General features: G+C 40.7%; 1 protein-coding gene across 1 annotated transcript in view; it reads right to left on the minus strand.

Annotated features, from left to right (window-relative positions):
* Window positions 1-21,805, minus strand: part of ERICH3 (glutamate rich 3) — a 110,322-nt gene that overhangs the window by 82,414 nt on the left and 6,103 nt on the right. The window contains exons 2-3 of the mRNA XM_053655531.1: window positions 8,286-8,379; window positions 3,240-3,365 (exon numbers count right to left, since the gene is read on the minus strand). Of these exons, the coding sequence (XP_053511506.1) occupies window positions 3,240-3,365; window positions 8,286-8,379 (220 nt within the window). The remainder of the gene's footprint in view (window positions 1-3,239; window positions 3,366-8,285; window positions 8,380-21,805) is intronic.

Raw genomic sequence — 21,805 nt, forward strand, 5'->3', positions numbered from 1 at the left:
GGAGTAGAATATAATCATTAAAATAAAATGATGGAACAGAGTTAATCATTAAAATAGGGTTCATAAAGATTTTGTTTTAAGAAATGGAAACTACAGCCCTGGCTGGTGTAGCTCAGTGGATTGAGTACTGGCCTGTGAACCAAAGGAATGGTTCAATTCCCAGTTGGGGCACATGCCTGGGTTGCAGGCCAAGTCCCCAGTTGGGGACAAATTGATGGTTTTCTCTCTCTCTCTTTCTCTTTCCCTTCCCCTCTCTCTAAAAATAAATAAATAACTTTTTTAAATTAAAAAAAATGGAAAATCCAGAAAAAAAGGATAGAGAATTGCACAGAAATGCAATTTTAATGCATCAAGTTTATGTTGTGTGCCTGTCCCCATGCTAGGCACATGTTCTGTGTTCACCATCTCTCCCTGAACAACTGTAACTGCTATCTTATTTTACAATGAATAAACTGAGACAGAGGACCATGAATTCACTCCCAGGTCACACATCTCATCAGTGGTTGAACTTTGTTCTCTCTGACATTGGCTTTCTATTTGTTTTTGTTAGTTTGGTTTTTCTGCACAAACCCATGTTTCTCTCAAAACACAGCATGCTTTTTATTAATGTATAATATGAAGACTAAAAGCAAATATGAGTATGTGAACAGCAGTTGTCTGTGAGAGGAGACATATTTCCTTTTTAATACTTCATTGTCTTTTCCAAATTTTCTATAATGTATTATCATATAATTGAAAAATAAAAATCTCATAAAAATAATCTGCTTATGACTCTGGTGGAAATCCCTCAGGCACACTGCAGGGCACCTTAAAGGGTACTTCCCCTCTGCTGCAGAGCAGCTCCCGCTGCCCTGGACCCTGCAGAGGCAACCCTCCCTGGCTAACCACCAGCACACTCCCTTTCTTCTCTCGCCCTTTCCAGCTCTCTCACCTACTTTCCACCAAGCTTTATGAGAGTCAGTATTAACCAACTCCCATCTTCTATTTATTCCTCACTCACCACAGTCACCCACTCCCACCACCCCTGCTCTTCCCCATCGCTGGAACTACTTCCACCAAGGCCACCAACGTCTTTGTCCCCCCAGGTCAAACCTCATTGCTTTTGTCCCAGTACTCATCTTACTCAACCACTCTGCCACTCTCGAGAACCTCCTGCTTCCAGAGCACTACGCCATGAGGCACATTTTCCCATCACCTGCGGGTTCCTTTCCAGCCTATTTTGTTGCTCCTGATCTGCAGTGTACTCAGCACCCGCCACGCTGGAGACCTCCGAGTTCCTCTGGGCTCCTTCCCCTCCACCCTCCGCACTCAGTCAGTGCCAGGCTCTCTCCCTGCCCCCGTCTCCGTGGACAGCTGCGTCTCCCCAGCGCTTCCACTCCCGCTGCCAGCCCACGCCCTTTGGCAACAGCTTCCTAATTGACCTCCCACCTCCAATCTTTTCCAGCTCATTAATCCATCTTCCACATTTTTAGCAACATCATCTTTCTAAAACAGATCTGCTCATTTGTTTCACTCCCCTGCTAAACAATGTTTCATTACCTCATTGTCTACACCCCAGACCGAGTTTGCAGTTGCAGGCCCTCCAGAAACTGGGCGCCGACTTAGCGGAGAGCGCCCCTTCCGGCCACTCTTTTAACCACCCCACTGTGCTGTCTGGCCTCAGGGAGCTTTCCTTTCCACCCACTATGTCCTCTGAAACGCCTTTCTCATGTTTTCGTGTGGTGTCTCACTCAGCTTCCAAGATCCAGTTCAAAGAGCAGGACCTCTGGGCAGCTTCTGCTGACTCTCTCAGACGCAAGGCACCAATCCCTTCTGTTCTGAACTCTGTTCCTTTCTTCTATCATTTGATCGCTTTCTACAGTATTTTCTTAAAATTGTATCTCACAGCTATACATCAATCACATAGCTTCATAATGGTACATAGTAAGCCTGCAGTTAATGTCTGTTGTATGAATGAATTCATGAATAGTAATATAACTACATTAGTAAACATCATCAGCCTAAACTAAATGTGAGGTGAATGTGGCAATTTAGAGATATTCTATTTGTTCATTAATTTATATATTATAACTATAGATTATATATTACATTTCACCACTTATCTATGATATTCATTCCAAACTTTAAGAATACACAAAGATGCTTAAGTTACAGCATATTTATCCAGCATAATATGTGAGTTATATGAAAGTTTGGAAAACCAAACTTCAAGGATCTAGACTAATATAGAACTAGGTGCCTGCTGATTTAGTTTGAATCTAAGTATAGACTAATTTTACACTGTACTATTTTTTAACCTTAGTTATGGAATTGCAACTAATACTTTTCTAAGCAAGTGAATTTGGGGGTCCCTAATAATGATTCTATGTAACTCATATAAGCACAAAAATGAATTCCTAAGTTAACAGGTCATATACACCTTGAATGAACACAACACTTGCTCAATATCATGGCAGCATAATTTTTAGTGGCACTAAACAGCATTGGTTTACTGATGATTCCACAGTTGTTTATAAGTGTTTACTGCACCCACAGGTCATGGTGTTATGAGCCAAGTTTTCTGATTTATTGCTGTATGTTCAAGCCAAGAAGTGACATGCTTTTTCACAGAGATTAAAATGGTGTTGATGCTTGAAACTACAAATTTCATGGAGCAAGGCTAAAATAATTTATCAAGCCAGCTAGATATCCTACTAAAAATGCCATGTCAGATTTTTTAAAAAGTTGTTGATGCTTGGATTGTAAATCCATGCTGACCAATGTAGCCTAAAGGAGGAGGGACAGCAGATGTTTCAGGGCCTATTCCTTGCAATTTAGCACACGGCGGAGCTTCGGAGCCCGAAAAGAATAACAAATCTGAAATAATTCATGGCAGTGGAATTACTGATATTTAAACAGATGTCACTTTCTTTAGCAAATGGAAATTGAGGTGCAGATGGTGAGGACTGCTATGGTTTAGAGTAGCCATTATGGATTAAAATCTACATTTGTTAAATTAAATATCACAAAACATATAACGGTGTCCATATTTTTCTCCGACTGAAAAGGAGAAAAGCTTACTTTGGTCTGTTGCCGCTTTGCTACCTAGAGAGATAGAGAGCATTTCTCAGGCCACCTTCTTCCATTCTTTTTAAATGAAATACAGGGAGAATACACCTGCCTGTCTCTGGATACAGAAGTATTGTTTAATGATCATATTAGAAAATATCAGTTATAAAGAAAACAGTAAATGTTTGTACCTCCATATCAAGAACCTTGTGGAAAATAGCCTGGGCTAAGCACTCCCGGATATATCTTTGGTGATCCCTCTTCATGATATTTAGTTTGTACTCTTTTTCCGAAAGTATTCTTCCACTTCTTGTGATCTGTCATGAATAAATAAAGCACCCAGAGAAATACAAAGCAGAAACTGTATTGTTAGTCACTAAAAAAGGAGGGAGAGAGAGAGGTAGAGTGTCCTAAGCCTAAAGGAGTATGCTACTGTGGTTGCTAAACCTTCACTTTTAATAAATATTTCATAAGTCATAAGAAGAGAAAGGCAGTCTTATAGATCCATCACTGTGCAAACGCACACAGGTGGTGCACTTGTTTTAAGCAAGGTTTTCATCAGAGTAGCGATTTTCCCTTGATGGAACCCAGGTGTTCTTCTCATTTCTCGTTTTGCGGCCTTTCCGGAGGAAGGGGTGGGTTGCCGCCTTGAAACAGTAAATAGGAGCACTGATCACAGGACTGATGATTCCCAGGAAATAGACTTTGAAGGGCAAAACATGTAAGCTACAGAGGCTCTCATCAGTTTGTTTTTAAAATAATTGGCTTCATTACTTTGTTTTCACACTGCTTTTTTCTCCTTCCTTCACTCTCCAGCCCGGAATGTAATTTAATGTGTTGTGATTCAGATTTCTTTTTTAGATTATGCAGTGCTGCAAACATAAAGTAATCCAGATTGCTTTCGACCGCCATCCCTGTAAGTCCCAGGGTATTTTCTGTTTTCTATCTACAGCGGACCCTGGACAATCTGGGGTTTAGCAGGTACCCACCTCCACGCAGTCAAATATCTGCATGTAACTTTTGAGTCCTCAGAAACTTAGCTGTCTGTCAGTATCTGTGGGAAATCGGTACCAAGATGCCTGATGATACAAAAACCCATGCTCAAGGATGCTCGAGTCCCCTATGTAAAATGGCATAAATCAATGCATACCATTGGCGTTCAGCATGTGCAGATCAAAAATAATACAGGTTTTTATCGGGAAAGAATCCACATAACAGTGGGCCCATGCAGTTCAAACCTGTTATGTGTTATTTAAGGGTCAACTGTACCTGTTTTCCTTTTCTTTTCATCTTCCCTATGAGAACACTTTTTGTATCTTTATATATACAGGTGTCGTTTTTCCTTGAGTTGGAAAAACCAGCCTAGCAGTTGTCTGATCTCTCCAACTAAACTAGGAGTTCCTATAGGGCAAAAGGTCCGCAACTTGAGATTGCGTCAGACTCACGTAGAAGGCAACTTGAAAAAACACGTTGGAATTTTGCTGGGGATTACATTAAATCGGTATATTGCTTTGGGCAATATGGCCATTTTAAATTGGTACAGCCACTATGGAAAAACAGTATGGACATTTCTCAAAAAATTAAAAATGGCATTACCCTATGACCCAACAACCCCTCTCATGGGTAACGAACCAAAAAATTTGAAAACACTTATTTGGAAAGGTACAGGCACCTCTGCAAGCAGGTGTGGCCAGCAGTGTAGGCTCAGTGTGTGGGTGTGGGGTGAGCTGGGGCAACTTGTCCTCCCAGCAATAGCAACCAGGAGACCTTCAGGGGCAAAGCACTGAAATCTCACCAATCTGGAGCCCTATCGGCCACCACATTCCCCTGGGACTGGATCGCAGGGGAGCAGGGAGGCACGCACCTTCCTAGGATATACAGGCCACTTTCTACCACCCCACGGAGGACTAAGAAAGCCGGAGAGGTGCAAGAGGGTTTTAAAAAACAAACTCGTGATTCAGCACCATGTACTGGAAAACAACAGAAAGACTTCTTACCAATCTACTTGAGAAATGCCATGCATATATAGATGCCTAAAGAGAGAAGGAACCCATTGAATACCACACATAACCAATGTAATGAAAGCTGCAGTTCAGAAAGAAAAGGAAAAATCTCCAGAAAATAAACAAAGATATGGAAATGTGTGATTTAAATGACAGAGAATTCAAGAATACAGTTATGAAAAAACTTAACAAGATACAAAAACCACAGATAGGCAGTTTAATAAAACTCAGAAACCTAGTCCATGAACAAAATGAGTACTTTACCAAAGACAGTGAAACTTTAGAGAAGAACCAAATAGAAATTCTGGAGATGAAGAACTCAATCAAAGTTATCACGAATGAACTAGCAAGCATAGGAAACAGAGCTGACCAGATTGGGGAAAGAATAAGTGACATTGAAGATAAAAATCTAGAAGTGACACAGACAGAAAAAGAGAGACTTGAGAAGAAAAAATACGAAAGAACTCTCTACGAGAACTAACTGACTCTATCCGAAAGAGCAATCCGAGAACCAGCGGCACACGAGGAGAGGAAGAGAGGGAGGAGGGAATGGAGAGCGCATTCAAACAAAGAGTTGAAGAGAACTTCCCAAACTCTGGGAAGAGCTAGATCCTCAAATCCAAGAAGCCAACAGAACACCTAATTACCCGGATACAAAAATGACCTCTTATAGACACACTGTATTAAAACAAAAATTAATGACAAAGAACTCTCCAGGCGGCCATGGAAGAGAAGAAAGCCACCTATAAACAGAAGCCCACCAGGTTATCATCAGACCTCTCAGCAGAAACTCTGCAAGCCAGAAGAGAGTAGAACCAAATATTTAAACTACTGAAAGAGAGCAATTACCAGCCAAGAACAATATATCCAGCAAAGCTATTCTCTAGACATAAAGAAGAAATTAAGGTGTTTTCAAGCATACAGAAGCTGGGGGAATTTATCACCAGAAGACTTGCATCGTAGAAAATACTCAAGGGGGTTATTCTACCTGAAACAAAGAACAAAAGGTCACAAAAGTACAAGTAAGATCACCAACCAACTTACAACACAAACAGGGATAATTTGTGACAACAAAACCATGAAATGAATGGGAGGGAGTAAGGTCTGAGTTTGTAAAGGAGACAAAAACATACAGTGGAGAAAAGAAATCCTCTTCAGTAAATGGTGCTGGAAGAACTGGAAAGCCACATGCAAAAGAATGAAATTAGACTACACTTTATCCCCCTGTACAAAAATTAATTCAGAATGGATTGAGACTTAATTATAAGATATAAAAAATAAATTACATAGAAGAAGACATAGGTACTAAACTCATGAACTTCAGTCTTAGAGAAGATTTTTATGAATTTGACCCCAAAGACCAGGGAAGTAAGAGCAAAACTAAATGGAACTATATCAAATCAAGTGCTCCTGTTCAGCAAAAGAAACAGACAACAAAACAAAAAGGCAACCAACCGAGTAAGAAAAGATATTTGCAAACCACTCCAACGAGAACTCATAAACCTAACACCAAGCAAACACACAATCCCATTAAAAAATAGGCAGAGGACCAGAACAGACACTTCTCCCAAGATGACATACAAATTCCCCAGACATATGAAAAAATGCCCGTCTTCACTAGCCCTAAGGAAAAATGAAATACTGCCATTTGCTACAACATAGATGGACCTTGAGAACATTATGCTAAGCAAAACAAGTCCATCACAAAAAGCCATATGACTTCATTCATATGCGAGACATAAAACTGACACTCCTAGACAACAGGTTGTTACCAGAGGGCAGGGGGATGGGTAGTAAAGGGTAAAGGGGCCAAATATATAGTGATGGAAGATGATTTGACTCTGCATGTGGGCACACAATGCAATATATGGATCATGTATCAGAGAAATATACACTTGAAACCTATATAACCTTATTATCCCATGTTACCCCCAATATTTTAAAGTAAAATTTGAAAAAACTAAAATTAATTGATCGGTCTCACCCCATAGTCTCTGACTAATAGGTCTGGGGTGGAGCTTTAAAATTTTCTTTTTCTAATAAGTTCCCAGGTAACACTGAACACTGCTCATTCGGGAACTATAACAGAAAGACTACTCTAGAGAAAGAGCTGTATCTTCCTCATTTGAGTTGCCATGCACATAAACCAATGTTCAATTAAGTGTTTGTTAATGATGTTGATAAGTAAATGCAAAGTTCTTCCTATTTACACATGAAGCTCGTATTTTGTTATCCAAAGAAGTAATGTCCTTATGTAACCACAGTAATTACAACAACCATTTATTAAACATTTCTAATTGACACAACAAATCAGAGGGCTGGGAATCATTATCTTTATTGTACAGTTGAGAAAGGTGGAGCTCAGACTCCAACTGTCTCCATTGTAATGATTTCTCCAGTTACATGATTTGCTCAAGAGTCTATGTCTTGTAAATGACAGAGCCTACTTTCAGCCAGGTCTGCCCGGTAACAAAGCCGTGGGAGACAGAAAGCTAGCCGCTGTGAGAACTACCCAGCCAGAGTGCCAAGCATATAAACAATTAGAAACGCAGTGCGTATCCTTTCAACACCATAGCAACGAGCGTTAAAGGAAACTGGCTGTGTTTTAAGAAGGTAAGCAACAAAACTAGTCACACTTTCTATAACTACACCCATTTCTGCCATGAATGAAAAGCTGTAGTATTTTTAAGAGCTTTCACATTACATTTAAAGGAATAAACTTTTGTAGAAATGATAGTTTGGAGCTAGCAAGATACATTAATGTAGCAATAAACTATCCCAGAAAATGAAACTTTTTAAAAATCCAAAGAGAAATTTTGAACTGTTTATGTCTTGCACACCAGATTCTGTGATTACTAAAAGCAATATATATATTTTCCTAAAGACAGTAAAGTCCTTTCTATCCTTAATCCTCAATATCCTTGGTCCATAAACTGTGTTCAGTAAATACATTGACTAAATGAATGAATAGGCAAAGAAGTGAAATATGATGTTGGAAACTCGGGGTTTTTCCTCAATAATTTATAAGTTGCCTTAGTAGTCACTGGGCCCTGCTTGCCTCTCTTCTGAAACACAGCCTCGAAAGGACAAATCGGAGCTTTGGAAAGGAGGCAGTTTTTCTGAAACGGAGGTCGGGGGAGATGGCACTAATTAGTTCGGAGAGAAAACCAAAAAAGGGAAAGAATTATGGACTTAGTGAAAGAAAAGAGCAGGCGGAAAGGAAACCAGTCTTACCAGCCCTGATCTCAGGAGATGCCGCCTTATCCTTGTGTTGTTAAAATATCCGGCCAGGTGTTTGTCGGTAAGACTATTATACGCTGCCAGTAGTCTGAAACAGAAAAGGAAACCATGAAGGTTTTATGAAGGGCAAGGCAACTTCATAACCAAGGCAACTCTTGACTTTCTCCTCCCCAAACTGCCCATGACCTTGTTCAGCCAGCCAGCCATTCATGGGCATGTTTAATAAACGGGTACTATTGAGGATCTCATAGGTTTTATGTTTTCTAGGTTTTATGAAAGGACTGGGAGGTAGTCCTGACATTGTTTATCCTGAAGAAAAGTATGAAAACCAGATATGAACAATTAAAGTGGTGTAAAGAAATCCAACAATAGAAATGTGTAAAAAGTCCTGGGGATGTGGAGCAGGAGAGCACCAGTCGTCAGGAATGTCTCCAGGGAGGAAGTCTGATGGAAAGGGTGAGGGTCCTTCAGGGGACATTTCACTCTCCTGCTACACCCTACGCACTAACTCAAACTCACCTGCACTTCCTCAACATGTCTGTTCATGTCCTCAGGACACAGTGCACAGTCCCTCCACTGCAAAGGACTGTCCCCCCCCCTGCTGGCTAGTGGCCAGTACCTGTGATGCAAAAGCATCCGTCCTCCCAGGAAACATTTCCTGACACAGTCTGGCTGTGCTGCGGTACCTTCCACTCCACTTCTCTAGGCCCTTGAGTTGCATTACACGTCACACCATGCGTTACTCTTACTTCTCAGTCGCTTCTGAGACTAGATTTCAAGGTCGGGTGGTGCATTATCCTTGGCATCCCTATCATGATGTGTTCAATAAATGAAGGCACAATGTTGTTTGGGACCCATTCTTACTGGTATAAATTTCTCTCTAAGTTTAAGCTCAGCAGTTTAGAAGGTTTAGCTTCCTTATATGTATCTAGAAATTTCTCATTCAGAACCAAAAAAAATCACTGATTACTTAGGATTTTTAGGGTCTTTTATTTTAAGAGTTAATAGGGGACAAACCGATTCCTTGATTATAAGCTACATAGTATTACTTGACAAAAGTACATACACACATATGCACATCTGTATACATGCATGCAAATATGTATGTTCATATACATACATATATAAACATGAATGTATGTACATAAAGAGACAGAGACCGGCAGAGAACAAGGGCACACAAGCCCAAACACAGCCCTGACGGAAAGCTGCATTTAAAAAGATACATATCCTGTTACCTGTAACAGTGATTTACAATCTGTACATTTTTTACGCAGCTGTTCCTTAACTCATTCAAAGACGAGAACAGGGAGGGGCTCATATAGACAATCAAGTAAATGCCATTAGCAACTCCTAGCTGTTTGCGCTGCCTTAATTACACGGAGCTGGAATCGCAACCTTTTCCTACCTCTTTTCTCTTTAACGCCCCTCTCAGGAAAGTTTCATGCTGTCGAATGGTAAGGAAATTTTAATTTTGTGCACAAAAGAGACTGAAAATCAGCTACAAAGCCCAGAAGTCAAGGTGCCATGTAAGGATTGCAGATACATGAACAAGTGTGGAAACCATTATCTCGCTGGGTTATGTAAAAAGACGGCCCAGGGGCTTCAGTAATGCACGTACAAAACTAGCCCCGATAATGCTTTGAAACTATCTTTTAAATGAACTGTCTTGGTGTCCTATAGTTCATCAAAGGTTTCCTGTCTCCAAAAGGTCAACATTGTATCCCTTACCCTTTCTGAATCTCAGAATATCTTTGCGGGAACTCATTTCAGAAAGGTGAGCAGGTGTCTCTCAGACCTAACAATCATGATTCCACAGTTCACAGATTCTTAAGATAAATCATTAGAGTGATAGCATACATCGTCTTTTGTCTGTTTTTCAGGCTCAAAGGGTTTGGGGGCTTTTTTTCTTTTTTTTTTTTAAGAACGGTTTTGGAACAGCTGTCAGTGCTAAAACCTGATTAAATGAAGTAGGGTAAAAAAGATGGGATTGTATGGACCTTGATTTCCCTATTAACTGGTAAAATATGCCTTTCTTTTAGTCCATACTTTGTAACATTCCTAATAGTTAGGTTTTAATACCAATGCTTAGCCAACTTTGACATCCACCTCATTTTAAGTCTGCTCTCTCAGCTCCTACTAAATGAACATGTGTGTGCAATGCCCCTGCTCTCTTACTCAAAGGCCCAGTGGATTCAGTTCGGTCGAAACCTTTGCACACACCTGCTTTCATACCTATCCCTATTTTGGAACGACTGACAGTCCAGGCTGGGATGCCATTGGTGAAGCGACTCCTTCAAAGACTGGCATCACACAGCTTGAGGCACAATAACCAGGTGGACCAACCTGGGCATCATTTCTTTATCAGATGATGCCTGAATAATTTGTAACTGAAACTTCAGATTAATGGATTGTTTGTTAACAAGAAATTGTACTACAGTAAATTATATGCAGACTTAGTAAAACAGTTGTTATGGACTAAATTGTTTGTTCCCCTGCCCCCCCCAAAAAAAAAACTTGTATGTTGAAATTCTAACCCCCACAGTGATGGTATTGGGAGGTGGAGCCCTTGGGAGGTGATGAGGTCGTGAGGGTGGGTGGAGTCTTCATGGTTGGGATTAGTGCTCTTATAAGAGAGACCCTTCCCCCAGAACTCCCTTGTTCCTGCCCGCATGTGAAATGGCCAACAAGAAAGCAGGGAGTGGGTTCTCTGTGAAGCAGGAAGTGGGTTCTTCCCAGATACAGAATCTTCTGGCACTTTAACCTTGAATTTCCCAGCCGCCAGAACTCTGAGGAATGGATTTCTGTTGTTAAGCCACCCAACGCATAGTATTCTGTCATAGCAGCTAACACTGCCACCGTATAAACGCCACGCCTGTTCTGACCATCAGTGCTCCTTCTCGGGAGTCAGGAGTGCTCCTGTGTCTGAGTCACCCCGTGGTCCATCTGATCCTTCCCGGCTGCTCCTCTTCACATCACTGGGCATGGGTGTTGGGAACCTCACACCTGGCTTCTAGCTAAAAACATTGCGTTGATTACAGGAACCTGTGCGCTCCACAAGCCAATCGGCTACAGGCACATGAGGTGTGCATGCGCTCCACAAGCCAATCAGCTACAGGCACATGAGGTGTCCACGTGTACCAGTTGCACCCAAGTAACCAATAAGCGGGCCCTTCTTTGTCTCAAGCTAGCCAATAGCAAGCAACCTAATCTCTCCCCCCCCCCCCCATATATATACCCAGTTCGGAAAAATAAAGTTTGCACCTTGATCAGAATCTTTTGTCTTGCTGCCATTCTTCGCGCCTCTTGTCCCCCCAACTCATTTGTTCTAGGTAGGTGGTTGAGCCCCAGTTGACTGCTCCGCGGGCCAGAGCACATGGGCTTGATGCCTCCCTTGCATTCGTTCAGTTACAAGAGCTTTCCTGACCCAGTCACAAACTTAGAGCTTTTCTGGAGTTTCTGCTTTTGTCCTCTCCATTCCTTGCCACTGTTCTTCTTCCTCCCACCCTCCGCCCTTTTCTTTTCTTATTTTTACTCAGTTTAACCCTCGGCCAAATGAGGCCACCTTGCCCTGGGCTTGGTGACTGAGTTGCACCTTGGGCACTTCACTCCCTCTGTAAGTCACTTTCAAATCTGTCATCAAAACTGGACTTGCTGGTCACACTGCCTCAGTCCTGCCACCCTCTCCTGCTGCCGTCCATAGGATCGGCAACTGCGCACCCCAGGCCACTGTGACCAACCATATCACTCACAGTCCATGCTGTTCACACCAAGTCTCACAACTAACTGGCCAGAGCAGTCTAAGTCACTGGCTTCTCTATGAGATGGACGAGATTATTTACTTACCCACCATTCACTGCATGGAGAACGACCCACTTTCTGGACCAACACCTGGGGAAATGTCCTCCAGGAAACAAATGCACAGCCCCCATCCCTGTGGTGCCTGAGAATTCAGGCTGTGGCTGCTGAGTCACTGAGGGGGCTGCCTTCCCAGATGCAGCCTCTCAGCACTTATCCTCGTAACCCTGCCTCCCACCATGTTGAATATAGAAACAGGGCTCTGAAGTAAGGCAGTCAGCGATTCCTATCAAACCCTCCATCTGCCCCCACAGAGACAGTGTCTACCCCATAAGAACCCCAACTGAAAGGAGAGGCACTGGAATATTAATCCCCTATGTGCACTAAGTACTATTTTCACAACATTCAGTAAGGACACAGAGGTGGCACAGACCCTTCACGGGAGAGTTCCCAGGCTAGTGGGGAGGTGTGTCTGTGCAGAAAGTGTGTGTGTGATCGATTTCTCCCTGTGTTATGGGACAATTCATTCAGAAATAGCTCCTGAGAGTGTCCGAGTGTCCTGATGTCAGATACCTGGTCCTAAGCTGGGAAGCGAGTGTAATGTCCCTATTCCATCCTGCGCATCACTAAGAACTTCCACGTACAAACTTTTATTTGTTTACTTCTAAGTCCCTGGAATGTACATTATGTCTATTACATAGACACATCTTCTTTCTTCCTAAAATGGAAAAGCTCCAAACACAAGATTATTCTTTAATGTTAAGTCAGTCCTAGGAAAACCTAAGGTAAGGTACGGTAGGTCAGAGGAGTTCTTCTAGCTTGCTGCCATCTTGAACCCCAACCCCCTCTCCCAGCACGGCCTGTCCCCACACTGCCCACCCCTGTGGAGGGCGAGGGGGTTGAGGTTACCACTCCAGCTCCACCTCGGTCCTGTCTCCACCGCTGCTACATCTGTTACTGGGAGCCAGGGGCTGGACTTCCCTCCACCTCGATTCTTCTACCCGCCCCAAACATTCTGCACGCAATTATTTATGTAGTCTCTAAGAAGAGGAAAATTTCTCTCCACTCTCTTTTCTTCCTGAGCAATCAGTAGAATCAGCATTAAAAGTCCCTTTGCAAACCATATATTTGATAAAGAATCCATATACAAAATATGTAAGAAATTCATAATGATGGAAAAATATGAATTATAAAATATTCTCAGAGAAATGTCATGCCACCTAGTATAAAGATAGATAAATTTATAAATTTTAAATGAAGTTTCTTACAGACAAAAACTAACAAATATCTAACTTCCATTTCTAATTAGCCATAATATTAGCATAAAAACAATGTACTGAAATCTTTAGATCTTCTTACTCTTAAATATATATACATTTCTGCAACCTGATCTACTCTACAAATTTCCTTAGCAAACTTGCTCAGAGAGAATATAAAAAATAATTGTAGGGGAAAAAGGGGGAGGGATGAGAACAGAAAACGGGGGGGGAGAGGCCGGGGGGGAAGAAAAAAATGTACTTGAAAAGTAACTAAATAAAATTTAAAAAAAAATAATAATTGTTGACACAACCAGTTTTATTTAGCTCAAATTGTGACTTAGCCAATTTTAATTAATAAAGTTTGTGTAGTTTACTATTTACTGCTGCATTATGAAAGCATCACATATTAGCAGCAGCAAACGCAAATTTCTTCCCTCACAGTTCTGGAGGACAGGAAGTCCAGGCAGGGTTCACTCTAACCAAGTTCACTCTAACTTGGCTCTAACCAAGGTGGCAAGAGGGCTGCGTTCCTGACGGGGCTCCAAGGAAGAAGCCCTTTTCTTCCCCTTCCCACCCGCAGAGGCTGCCCACCTGCCTTGGCTCCTGGCCCCCTCCCATGCCACAGCCAGCAGCAAGCAGGGCGTCTTCCTCACGATGCCCTCTCTCTGGCTCTGGCTCTTCTGCCTCCCTCTTCCGCATTTAGGGACCACTGTGATTAGTTGGGTCAATCCTGACTGATCCAAGATAATCTTATTTTCAGGTCAGCTGATTAGCAAGGTTAATTTCCACCTGCAATTTATGCACCTTGCTATGGACAGTAACGCCGTCACATGTTCTGAGGATCACAACATGGGCGTCTTTGAGGGGACACTGTTTTGTCTTCCCTAAGGTTTTTCTTACATGTCAGATGCCAGGTAACAGACACACTGGGCACTGAGTGCAATAGCTAGTGGTCTGTAACACATGCTGTCTAGTGCTCAATCATCCCAGTGACCTCCAATGTCCAAAAAGACACATCCCAGACAGAGAAAGGAAGTTATATATTTTTTAATATTTATTTATTTACTTTTAGACAAAGGAGTAGGGAGAGAGAGAGGGAGAGAAACATCAATGTGTGGTTGCCTCTCGCATGCCCCCCACTGGGGACCCGGCCTGCAACCCAGGCATGTGCCCTGACTGGGAATCAAACCAGCGACCGTTTGGTTCACAGGCCAGAGCTCAATCCACTGAACCACACCAGATAAGGCAGAAACGCAGTTTTAAAACCACACCCAGGTGCACAAAACAATTTGGAGCCTACCCTTGCTGTTCTAATTTTGATGTGTCAAATGTGATCACTGAAACAAATGAAATAGAGGTACATGAGAAGCATTTCAAGCAATTTACCGTATTTTGTCATGTATAATGTGCTCCCAAATTTTGTGTGCATTGTACATGGGCTCATTATACCCATTATAATGCACATCCTTATTTTTCCCTCAAAACTTTGGGCAGAAAAGTGTACATTATACACAGCAAAATACGGTACATTTTTCCCATAAGGACATGATTATAGAGGTAACTTACTTTATCTAATATGTGAGAACGTACATTAGTCCATAGTATGTAATTGTATTCGTGTGAAATACCATTTACCCAGCATTTAACATATTTCATTAATTTCAAATAATTGTATGAAACACTGAGAAGAAATTTTTGCCAATTACCCTATGGCATGCCATTGATTGTCAGCTGCAAATGATTTTAGTAATATTGAAATGTGAAACTAACCACCTTGGTACTGATGAAAGAGGTTGCCCTGCGTGTTTGCTACTGCAGGTATACAGACATGCCTGGGAAGAAAGAAAAGAAGGTATATACAAGAATATGGCAGGTTCCTTACTAATAAAAGCCTCAAAATTAGATGAAGGAGAAAGATCTTATACATAAAATAATTAGAAAGCATACAGAAATGTACTTAAAAAGCACTAACAGTGGCGTTTTGGAACTGGCTCATCCTGATTCCCATGAGATCATTGTTAGAATTTTTCAAGCCATTGTTAGGTCACAACTGGCCATCATGGCAGTATTTGCACCTCCAAAATTGGCAAACACGACAAAAAGCAAGTTCACCAGCACACTCCTGATTGGATTTAGAAAGTGAGTGTCAAGACATTTCACAGGGGACAAGTAAGATGAGTCATTACATGAGTCAACATATGGCAGTGTGCTTTACATACTTTTAATCCAGGAATTAATCTTGTGCACAACATTTGACCAAAGGGGCTCAAATATACACATTCAACTATTCCCTATCCCTAACAAAAAGAACACAAGGATGCTGGCAAATACATGGACATTATTCAGTAGCATTCCAATCAAGAAATTTTATGCAAGATATCTCTTTATATTACCACAAATGACAAGTTTCAACTCACCTACCAATCTGGAAAAATTGATTACACCATTTTATGCTTAACAGAATCAAGAGACTTAGGTGAATGAGCATAGTTTTATCACAAAAGATGAAAAGCCTGACCAAGAGGTGCTTTGCATCTCAGAGGTCACTAAATCTGCAATTTGGAGAGAGTTTGATTCTGTTCAAGGAAAGCCTACGCCAAACCTCCACTACCAAGGCAGGCTTCTAGCAATAACAGACAGGTAAAAGTTTCTGCCACAAGTACTTGGGTTGGGAAAGCAAGTTAAACAAATCACAGGTTACTGCAGCTTGACTGCCTTTGTGTTACGGTTCACAGGGAATGCAGTTCCATCCTCGACCCAAATACCTCTTTCATTGTGCAGTGGAACAGATTTGCAAGGACCCACAAATTCCAGCTGTAAGGAGAAACTCATCACCCTCCAGTCACCCAACCAAACCTAAGGTTCTGAATCTCAGCAAGATTCTTAGCGAAGTTATAAAATCTAAATTGAATAAATTCCCCAAATAACATATCTGAAAGCATCATTAATAACCAGGAAAAATAAAGAAAAATTAAACTTTCTAGCTTTTCATCACTAAAAACTGCTTATTATTGATGAGAAACAAAATTTAGGAAATATGTGATCAGAGACCTTAATTTTTAAGAGGTAATGATTTTCCCATAATTAAAGGCAAATCATTCTATATCAAACATCTCCTACCAAAATTAAATTAAAAAAAAAAAGATGGTATTTAAAGCCAGAAGGCTTGAGGTCGAATTCCAACTCTACCCTTACAAAATGGAGGACGCTGAGGGAGGAGTTCAATCTTCTTCCCATTACAATTATCACCATGACATAAAATGTGACTACTTCCTGAAGTGGATAATCATTGGATTATAGAAATTCATACATGGAAACAACCACATAAAGTCTAGCCAACTCCCTCATTTTATATTCAGGAAACTGAGGTGCTGAGAGTAGACATGGTTCATCTGTAAACTCAGGTGAAAGGCCTCAAAAACGATGTCACAGCAGAACTTTATCCATCCCTTTCTCAGGGTCCTCGTCCACTACCTCCCACCAGAACTTGGATCCATGCTCAATCACTCCTCTAGAGTCACGTAGATTCTCCCTGGGGTCACTCTCATAAGGTGTAGAATGGAGCCATGACCACAGCAAACAGCCAATATGTGTTGAATGAACGACTAAATCAGTTTCCGTTAACATATAACATTCCCTGGCACATACACTTTTAAAAAAAATCTATGTGTAAGGATCAGAACTTTCTTCTGCTTCAGGATAATAACTGAAAATAGTCTATAACAAAAGAGGTTCAAAAGCATGCATTAAATACGTTGGCCCCTTTTAAATGCCGAATGCTCAGTGTGGCGACCACGCCGACAATGTCAGTTTTGCTGTTTTGTTTTTGTCACACAGAGCCTTTGCAGTGTTCTATGGAGTTGCATTAGAAGGAAAAAATTCCATGGAGGCAGGAAAAAAAAATAGCCTTTTCAGGAAACTTGAAGAAAGACCAATACAGAAGAGCATTTGACATCGGGGTCAATTATTTACCAACCCTTTGTGAGAGAACTCTTTGCCAACCAAATTTAGACCACAAGCCTCTGCTGCCTGCCACTTTGTAGACAGTGACCGAATTGGTATCATATAAACAATTTTATATTACATTCTTCATTCTTTTTTATTTGCATCCAAACCTGCCAGATCTCAGCAATTATGCTAAATATTGATTTACAATTTCCCTCAGCTTATTCTAATAATGCGGCCAGATGAGAACCTTAATATTATTTTATTTATAGCCGTAATATCATGGCTTGAAGTAAAACTGAAACTAGTCTCCAACTGTGCTGACTGCTGGCAGGGTGGGTCTGTGTGTTCACAGATGAGTCGATGGGAAAGCGGTGGATGGAGAGGCTGCGGGCCCAGGGGAGCTAAAGGTGCTGAGTTCCCTAAAATACATGGTGTGGGCCTCCAAGTTCTTTTTTGGAGACTTCAGAATCTTACATCTTTGAACAGAAAATGTAAAATTTTTAGTTAATTCAGTCAATTAATTTATTCAATTAATATGCACCTGAGTGCACTAAGTCACCTTGGAACCTCACACAACTCTCCCAGTTGCTATCAGCTGCTCCATAATATTTTCCTGAATCTTATTGATGATATAAAATCTCTTCCTTTTCAAAGGTGATTTTAGTTTTGGGAAAAGCCAGAAGTTGCAGGGTGCCAAAACTGGGCTGTAGAAAGGCTGAGTCACCTGGGTGATCTGATGTTTTGCCAAAAAAACATTGCACAAGATGTGATACATGAGCTGGCACATTGTCATGATGAAGCTGCCAATCACGAGTTGCCCATAGCTAAAGCTTTCTGAATCATCTCAGTAATTTCTGCAAAAGGATGTTCAAGCTTAATGCAAAATTGAATCCAGATTTGTTGCTCTGCTTGCTCAGTCATTTTGAAAGTGACAACCACACAGTACACATGCTCACTCAACGGCATCTAACGCCTCCACTGACTAGTACAGTAAAGTCATCATTATTCACACTTGAGCACTACAGTTTACTCTCCTTGGCTGCCAGGTTACATCAGTGTCGTGCAAACCATTCTTGTTATAGTAACAATGGCTGGACTTTTTTCTGACAGACCTCGTATATGTATATAATAAAAGCATCACAATGTATATCTTAAACTAAAACAGTGTTATCTGTCAATGGTATCTCAGTAAAGCTGGAATAATAAAACTAGGAAGAAACTTTTTTAAAAACTTAAGCAACATATTCTTTGCACAAACATCAAAATAAATATACAATAGCTGTCATTCAGTGATTCTCTAATATATGCCAATGTTTTTACAAGAAGGGTATCTATTAATCCCATTTTTGAAAGAGTAAAGTAAGGCATAGAGAAATTAACTTCCCTAAGTTAACATAAGGCAAAACTAGGATTCAAATCTGTGTCTTTCTGACTCCAATAATATCACTCTTTCCACTATAGCATGCCTGTCTCATAATTTTTAATGGAATACTGATTTGCCTTTGGAATTTCATTCTATTTCATTTAGAAGAAAAAGAAATGAGGCAGTTTTCAGACAGTTTCAATCCTTCAGACACGTCAGACTGCTGATCACGTGCCCCTTTGAACTGCTCTTTCTATCCCCACTTCCCACTATAATTTCTAATGTCCTTGGGCTCCGTCTCCCCGCTTCTGTGCTGAACCCCCCTGCACCCTGTCATTGGACTTTGGGATCTGTTTCCTGCTCTGTGCTCTTGCATTTGGCTCTGAAACTCGATTTTCCTTTTGTTTTTCTCCCCTGAGCCAATCTCTTCACCAAGGACTGGAATCTTAAAATCTCTCCTCACAGTGACTGAAGTCTGAAGTCAGCTTCACCCACTTCCTATTCTCGAAGATTACAGTCTAGGTCAAAGTTCCAAGTCTCAAGTTTTGGAGGAAAAGAGAATTTGTAGGAATAAAGAATTTACCAGTGACAATTTCATGTCATTCCTTATGAATTGTGGTGAAATATGACAAAAGTAGAATCACCTACTTGTGAAATAAATATGAGGGAGGATACCCAAAAATCTCAGAATTTATTTACAAAAAATTGCATATTTATTCTTACATGTTTAAACTTCACTCATCTTCAAAGTTCTCTCCATTTGAAGCAATTCATCTTTTGAGTCTTTATTCCACTGTTCAAAAGTTTTTTAACTGGTCCATTTTGATGCCTTTTAATGCTTGAGCTGTCTTTTTTCCACCTCTTTCTAAAATATTTCCCTTTGAGAACTTTGTTGATCCAAGGAAACAAAAAAAAAAGTCTCTCAGGGCAAGATTGGGTGAATAGGGAGGGTGGGGCATGGAGGTCATGCCATTTTTGTTCAAAAACTGCTGAACATTCAAAGTGGTGTGGGCAGGTGCACTCTAAATCACCCATCATGAAGTGGGCAAGTGCATTGAAATTTTCACTGAAGCCAAACACAGCCTCTTACAACAACGCCAGCTGGCACACTGGTACAGATGGGTTCCTAGAACTCTCACTTAGTGGAGGAAGCCTGTATTACAAGGGGCCTGCCCTCCAGAAGGTGATTCTTGTTTTGGGGGGTCCCCTTTGTAATAACTGCTGTTATGGCTTATAGCACTATTTGTTTGGTTTTCTGTTACTTGCAATTGAACACATTCCTAAATGATACCATCACCTTGCTGCCCAAGAACAGCAACACTAAAGGTGAGAGACTTTGGATAACTTTTATAAACACTCAGCATTCAAGTTTTTTCAAGAACTCAAAATGAATGTCTGGAAGACAGAGTAAGTGCTTAATATGGTAGCTTGGTGAAACTAGCATATCAATTGAATAAATGAGCAAAAATGCACTCTTGGGGCACCTATCTTACTAAGACAGGAGACATAGGTCAGCAATTATTGAGCTAAGTTCAGGTCATTGCCCTGAAGATACAGAGAGGAGCAAAATATGCAGACGGGTGTGGTCATCCCTACCAAAGGCTTTGCAGGGCATAAGGGAAATATAAAGATGACTGGAATATCGGAGGGGAGTGTCTACATGGTGCCTGCGGGTGTGTCTTTTAAAAAATGTATCTCAGAAACACCTTTTCAAACAATGTTCCTTCATTAACATAGCTTTAAAAATAGGAATAAGCCAGAGAAAAATGGAAAAGAAAGAAAATGACAAAAATAGTATGATAAGTTATGGATGGTAGGATGTCAAGTTTATTTTCCTCTTTGTATTTTTGTGCTTGAGATAGAAATTTCCAAAATATAGGTAAGTAATAGGAGGAAAATAGTAGACCACTTGTATCCGTAGTACCCAGAGACTTGAGATCCTTTCCAAGTCTATTATTCTAATTTATAGAAGATTATTTTATCTGAATCTAAACAACACAAACAATATTATTATAAATATCTTGAAGCAAGCTATGAAGACAAACAAGTTCTTAATATGAAAGGCACATAATATTCACAAATATAAAATAGTACAATCCCTGGCATATAGAGAATGCCAAATTAAATGCTACTATAAAACAATGTGATTCAATTCCATTGAAAATCCTTAGTTTTTAATGCTGTTTCATAACTACTATATGCAATTTATATCGCCTGTTTAGTTCCCTGCTGCTTCTTCCCTTGATTCAATATTTTGCCCTAAGAAGTCTCATTAATTTATAAGTGTTTGTTACTATTAGAAGAAAATAATAAGTCACAAAAAATGGAGCACCAGTTCGAAATGTTCGGTTTTCTCCCCAACTAGTGTCTCACGCTGAGAGATGGGGAGTAATTCGATTACTAATCAGACTTAACAAAAGAAAAGTTCAATAGTTACTAGTAGAGATCATTGACTTACTGTCTTAATTTCTTCTCCTCACTAGTCCTTTAATTATATTTTCTGTTTGCTTTGATTTTTATCTCCCTTTTGAACTTTTGGCTTCCAATCTCCACTCCCCATGACCCTCATATTCTTAAATCATTTATTTTCAATGACTCTGCATTTCCCATAAGGACCATCTTCAGTGTTTGCAGGACCAAGTAATAAAGAGCATCAGCAGTTGCAAATGGGTCGCACCAATGTGCTAGGGCTGCCCTAAGGACGTCTCACACACAGACTGGGTCACTTAAACAACAGAAGTTTGTCATCTCACAGGTCTGGAGGCTAGAAGTCCAGAATTAAGGTGTCAGCAGGATTAGTTTCTCCGGATGGAAGGATCTGTGCCCGGCATTTCTCTTTGGTTTCCAGATGGCCATCTTCCTCTGTGGTCACAGTGGTCTTCTCTCTCTATGTATGTGTGTCCTAATCTCCTTCTCTTTTAGGGACACCAGTCATATTAGAGCCCAGCCTACTGACCCCATTTAATCTTAACTACCTCTTTAAAGATCTCCAACTAGAGTCATCTTTGAGGTACTGGGAATTAGGGCTTTAACATGTGCACTGGAGTTGGGGGGGTGGCACAATTCAGCCTGTATCATAGGTATAACCAGAAATGGGACCAATTTAAGTATGTGGCATGGATTTATACGGAAGGAACAAAGTACAC

Source organism: Artibeus jamaicensis, unplaced genomic scaffold (genome assembly GCF_021234435.1).
Source record: "Artibeus jamaicensis isolate MK-2021 breed Jamaican fruit bat unplaced genomic scaffold, CSHL_Jam_final scaffold_1019, whole genome shotgun sequence".
Lineage (NCBI taxonomy): Eukaryota > Metazoa > Chordata > Mammalia > Chiroptera > Phyllostomidae > Artibeus > Artibeus jamaicensis.